The sequence below is a fragment of the Gadus morhua genome, chromosome 15, assembly GCF_902167405.1.
Source record: "Gadus morhua chromosome 15, gadMor3.0, whole genome shotgun sequence".
Taxonomy (NCBI): Eukaryota; Metazoa; Chordata; class Actinopteri; order Gadiformes; family Gadidae; genus Gadus; species Gadus morhua.
The window spans coordinates 1,191,382-1,197,520 of NC_044062.1; the positions used below are offsets into that span (position 1 = coordinate 1,191,382).

Genomic DNA, 6,139 nt, shown 5'->3' on the forward strand with positions numbered 1-6,139 from the left:
GCAGGGGGGGTGGGGGGGGGGGGACCTGCTTCCCTAATGAATGCCAGTCCCAGGGGGTGGCTAATGGGAGCTAATTGCTGCCAGGCCAAAGGGTTGAGGTTAGCCAGGGACAGATGTAGAAGTCCGCCTCTAGCAGGCACCGCGGCGCGGGCAGCTGGCCCCATTTGCATCACTAAATGCACGGGTTGTGTGTCAGTGTGTCTGCGTGTGTGTCAGGTTGTGTGTGTTTGTGTGTGTGTGTTGTTCTGCATGTATGCCTGTGTGTGTGTGTGTGTGTGTGCTGGGAACAGATGGCCCCAATGAGTACAGCTAGTCTACAACAGGTTGGGGGTCCGGCGAAAGAAGAGGCTGCGACATGAACAATACGGGGGGGGGGGGGGGGGGGGAGGTTGGCTGGAGAGAGAGAGAGAAAGAGAGAGAGAGAGAGAGAGAGAGAAATACAGTGAGATCACACAGCATTCAAAACCTGGCAAGCAATTGGGCTATATAACTCAGTAAGCTCAGCAGTGTGTGTGTGTGCGTGTGTGTGTTTGTGTGTGTGTGTGTGTGTGTGTGTGTATTTGACCAAGAGAGAGAGAGAGAGAATATATTGCCTGTTGAAACATGCAGTGACATCAGATGGCATGTGAAAAGTGCTAAAATGCAGAAGTGTGTGTGTGATTTTGTGAGTATGAGTTTGTGTGCGTGTCCGTGCGTGGGAGTTGTTTGTGAGTGGGCGTTTGTGCGTCCGTGTGTGCGACATTCAGCTCTGTGTGTGCGTGTGTGAGTGTGTGCGTGTGCGGTGTGAGTCTCGTGCAGCTCGCCGGTCTTTAACGTGGTTGCAGCGTGGGCTACAGTGCTGGGCTTCCTGGTGATTCTTTTGTTCCAGCCGTCCGACCATTCAAAGAGTTCCTATTACTTCCCGCTCTGCGCTATGCACCCACACTTCAAAGGCCTCGCCAGCGAGCGAGTCCAATGAGACAGGATTAATCATCCAAACATCAGAGACTGCCATTCTGTTGCAGAGTGAGGTAAAAAAAACGTGTATGCTTTCAACCAGTCACTAATCTCTAGTGGTGTTTTTTATATGCTGTCGTAGCTGAGATTTAGCTTCATGTTCACGCCATTTTGCTGCATTAATTAATGGTTCCTTTATACAGTAGGACATAGGGGCTTGTGCTGTAGACTGTGGCTTTCATACAGGACTCCATTCATTACTATTGAACTCATCCTCTTAACCCAACTCTTCTCAACAGTACAGCTTGTTAAGGAATTAAGGACATAAGTTAAGGAATTCAACTCTTTTTTCTTCACCGTTACGCTGTCCCATACCACGGCAAACAACATCGTCACCACGGCAACAACCCTAATGGTTGCCACTAACAACTATGTTTGAGCTACCAGATAAGAACCAAGATGCATAACTACATGCTGCGGACCCAGCCAGTGGGCTTTGCACTAAGCTAACAGCGTCTGTCTGCACTGTGCAGCGCTAGGAGACACCTAGGAGGCCGGTGGTTCAGTATGCCTGTGACTGTCAATAGGCCGGTGTCTGTCAGTAGGCCGGTGTCTGTCAGTAGGCCGGTGTCTGTCAGTAGGCCTGTGTCTGTCAGTAGGCCTGTGTCTGTCTGTCAGTAGGCCTCTGTCTGTCAGTAGGCCTCTGTCTGTCAGTAGGCCTGTGTCTGTCAGTAGGCCTGTGTCTGTCAGTATGCCTCTGTCTGTCAGTAGGCCTGTGTCTGTCAGTAGGCCTGTGTCTGTCAGTAGGCCTGTGTCTGTCTGTCAGTAGGCCGGTGTCTGTCTGTCAGTAGGCCGGTGTCTGTCTGTCAGTAGGCCTGTTTCTGTCAGTAGGCCGGTGTCTGTCTGTCAGTAGGCCGGTGTCTGTCTGTCAGTAGGCCTGTGTCTGTCAGTAGGCCGGTGTCTGTCTGTCAGTGGGCCGGTGTCTGTCTGTCAGTAGGCCTGTGTCTGTCTGTCAGTAGGCCGGTGTCTGTCTGTCAGTAGGCCGGTGTCTGTCTGTCAGTAGGCCTGTTTCTGTCAGTAGGCCGGTGTCTGTCTGTCAGTGGGCCGGTGTCTGTCTGTCAGTAGGCCTGTGTCTGTCAGTAGGCCGGTGTCTGTCTGTCAGTGGGCCGGTGTCTGTCTGTCAGTAGGCCGGTGTCTGTCTGTCAGTAGGCCTGTGTCGGTCAGTAGGCCGGTGTCTGTCTGTCAGTAGGCCGGTGTCTGTCTGTCAGTAGGCCGGTGTCTGTCTTTCAGTAGGCCTGTGTCTGTCTGTAGGCCGGTGTCTTTCAGTCTGTGTCTGTCAGTAGGCCTGTGTCTGTCAGTAGGCCGGTGTCTGTCTGTCAGTAGGCCGATGTCTGTCTGTCAGTAGGCCTGTGTCGGTCAGTAGGCCGGTGTCTGTCTGTCAGAAGGCCGGTGTCTGTCTGTCAGTAGGCCTGTTTCTGTCAGTAGGCCGTTGTCTGTTTGTCAGTAGGCCGGTGTCTGTCTGTCAGTAGGCCGGTGTCTGTCTGTCAGTAGGCCTGTGTCTTTCAGTCTGTGTCTGTCAGTAGGACTCTGTCTGTCAGTAGGCCGGTGTCTTTCAGTCTGTGTCTGTCAGTAGGCCTGTGTCTGTCTGTCTGTCTGTCAGAAGGCCTGTGTCTGTCTGTCAGTAGGCCTGTGTCTGTCAGTAGTCCTGTGTCAGTAGGCCTGTGTCTGTCTGTCAGTAGACCTGTGTCAGTAGGCCTGTGTCTGTCTGTCAGTAGGCCTGTGTCTGTCAGTAGGCCTCTGTCTGTCAGTAGGCCTGTGTCAGTAGGCCAGTGTCTGTCAGCCTGTGTCTGTTAGTGAGCCAGTGTCTGTCAGCCTGTGTCTGTTAGTGAGCCGGTGTCTGTCAGCCTGTGTCTGTTAGTGAGCCGGTGTCTGTCAGCCTGTGTCTGTTAGTGAGCCGGTGTCTGTCAGTCTGTGTCTGTCAGTAGGCCTGTGTCTGTCTGTCTGTCTGTCAGAAGGCCTGTGTCTGTCTGTCAGTAGGCCTGTGTCTGTCAGTAGTCCTGTGTCAGTAGGCCTGTGTCTGTCTGTCAGTAGACCTGTGTCAGTAGGCCTGTGTCTGTCTGTCAGTAGGCCTGTGTCTGTCAGTAGGCCTCTGTCTGTCAGTAGGCCTGTGTCAGTAGGCCAGTGTCTGTCAGCCTGTGTCTGTTAGTGAGCCGGTGTCTGTCAGCCTGTGTCTGTCAGTAGGCCGGTGTCTGTCAGTAGGCCTGTGTCTGTCAGTAGGCCGGTGTCTGTCAGTAGGCCTGTGTCTGTCAGTAGGCCTGTGTCTGTCAGCCTGTGTAGTAGGCCTGTGTCTGTCAGTAGGCCTGTGTCTGTCAGCCTGTGTCTGTCAGTAGGCCTGTGTCAGTAGGCCTGTGTCTGTCAGCCTGCCTGCTATCCCCCAGAGCAGCTGTTGTCTGGCCCGCAGGGCGGCCGCCAGGCGAGTGAGTCAGACCGAGGCATTAGCGGTGAGCGAGGCCAGGAGGCGGCTTCCAGTAAAACACACTCGGCCTCTCAGGCTGGGCGCCTGCTGGACCCCTCCCGTTCCCCTGTGCCCAAAAACCTCCACCTTTATCACCGGTTTTTCGATTAATATCTTGAACGATGGAGATCATACTCGTTTATTCAAGTTTCAGGGCGATGACAGCTGAAACATATATAATCGTTATAATCGGGGCTGGAGGGTACTGCGTTCGACCCCCAGGGGTCCTCTCTAGACGCCCTAAAACACACTGTAAGGAATACACCGTGGGCCTTTGGGGAGAAGCATCTGCTTCAACACGACTGCACAGCCCCACAGGGGAACGGTACCGCTGCAGCTCTACGCTCGCATTAGGTCACCACTTGGCATTTGAGGGCGAGAGGAGGATGGAAAACAACAACAAGAGCTTGGAGAAAGAGCAGGGGTCTGCTGAAGGTGTCCACGCGGTCCAGAGACAGCAGCCTGGGCAGAGAGAGGCCTGCTGGTGGAGCTGGAAAGGGCTTGGCCATGCGTGTCAAACCAGCTCCCTCCCCAGGGCCCTTTCTCCAGCAAAGGGTAAAGACACAAAGAGGGGGGGGGGGGTTGAACGATCCACGGCCACGTCAGCCCAAAAGTTCACCGGCGCCACCGCGGAGGGGGTCCCTCGCCCACCTACTGCTACCATGGCAACAGAGGGAGGACAGCGTGGCGTGTGTGAGGTTTGGCAGACGTTTTCCCCCCCCCCATAGTGATGTCATCACCGGGGTCTACATGATAACAGTCTGTACACAATACTAGACGCCGACTGCACGGACAACACAAAGACAAAGCGCCCACACCATCATCAGTGCATGACTCTATATCTTGGTGTTCTCCCACAACAAGAAAAGCACAAAGCCCATGTACGGTGTGCTACTGTATGTTTACAGTCACGCCTCTGCTATCGTAATCATAATAACTGAATGCTCTCGAAAAAGCCCAGTCTGCATATTTGCACTCGCCATCTGAGCACCACTGCATGTTTTGACATGTGGCTGGTTCTGTGACTATGTGCATAATCTATCCTGGCAGAACCTTGTGATAGAAATGTTGATTATGATCTTCTGGGGGCATCAAGATGTCTGTTTTCCTAGGCCCACTACCTAGTGCTGTATTTAACCCTAGAATGCTCACAAGTTGATCACTACATTACGTCATATGTAATCAGGTTTAATCTGTATTGTGAAAACAACCTTATAAGAAGGCATGTTATGCATGTATCAGTTTCCAAGACACTTTACAAATAGACAATGGGATAGCCAACAAGAGTAAAACAAATGAAAACAATTAAAGGCAATTTTACAATAGGATTGTGTTGTGTGCTGAAATAGGGATAACACTCGTTATCTTACAACATTGTTATATACTCTATAAATGGCACACTTTAACTTTAACTTTAACCTTTTCCCATGCGAGGCGATTGAGTTATTTACACGCAGACTATTGTTCTGTGCATGCAAGGCCTCTCTGAACTTGGAGGAAGGGATCGGCGATGTCTTTTGTTGCCTCGGGGCAGCTGCTACAGCTGTGTCCGCAGGCACAGTCGCTCTGAAACTCAACCCATCCTACTCGCCCTGCCCACATCCCGGGAACCAAGGCTCCTTGCCTCGAAAGGGATTCAAACGGGACGAAAATAATAGCATAGCCAAAAGAAAATCCTCATTGCTCAATTGAATGTCCCCTTATTCCTTTATTGAATGCAGCACAGCTACTTTATTGGCTCGAAGCAAATCAGAAAAAGAAACATAACGGGGTGAAGTGTCCCGCGTGACTGAACTCCAGAAAAAACATTTTAGGCAACGACTGGCGAACGTTTAAAAGCAGTTTAGCCTTCATAGTAAAACCGTATTATAACTTGAAGTTTCTGTATCACTTCAGAGACTTTATTGAAGTGAGGGTCGGACGGGACACGGGGGGGGGGGGGGGGGGGCGCGCTGCGCCCCTTGATTCCAACCCATTCGCTTGGTCGCATGGCAATGTGCAGCGATGAGAAAGTAGGCCTAAAGTCATAAATAATATGGGACACTCACTTGTCCAGGACAAAATAGAGGTCGAAGGCACCCTGACACGATCTTTCCTCCTCCAGCTCCCCTCTTTGCAACTGTCCTTCCACCGGAGCTTCGAGGCAGAATATCCCCAGCAGGAGCGCTGCAAGCAGCACACGACACCTCGCCATCTTTCCTGCTCAACACGAACTAACGCTCGTTCCGACACTGTGACAACTCAATAACGCTCACATGTTTCTTAAAGAATCAACCGAGAGTACTCTTTGGCTTAGTTTTTCAAAACGATCGTTTAAATTCCGTGGGAAAGCGGGCGTTCGGTCGGTTAGAAACACTTGGGCTAAACCGGTTGGCCGCCAGTCTTCTCCTGCAGACCGCGGGTCGCTCGGAGGGAGAAGAAAACAGCGAGCAGGGCAGGACGAGGAGTAGCCAGCAGGAGAACCACTGCTGCGCTTTCCGGCGCACACACACACACGCACACACACACACACACACACACACACACACACACACACACACACACACACACACACACACACACACACACACACACACACACACACACACACACACACACACACGGATGACAACATTATAGAAAAAGTGAAATGCCCTTTGGCCTTTTGTTTTATGCTTGTTCCAAATTGGTTCAACATAAAAAGTTGGA

At 51.9% G+C, this 6,139-nt stretch overlaps 1 protein-coding gene across 1 annotated transcript in view; it reads right to left on the reverse strand.

Moving 5' to 3' along the window:
* Window positions 1-5,891, reverse strand: part of antxr1d (ANTXR cell adhesion molecule 1d) — a 29,665-nt gene extending 23,774 nt beyond the window's left edge. Inside the window, 1 exon segment of the mRNA XM_030378961.1 lies at window positions 5,500-5,891. Coding sequence (XP_030234821.1) covers window positions 5,500-5,645 — 146 coding nt within the window. The 5' untranslated portion in view covers window positions 5,646-5,891.
* Between the last annotated feature and the right edge of the window lie 248 nt (window positions 5,892-6,139).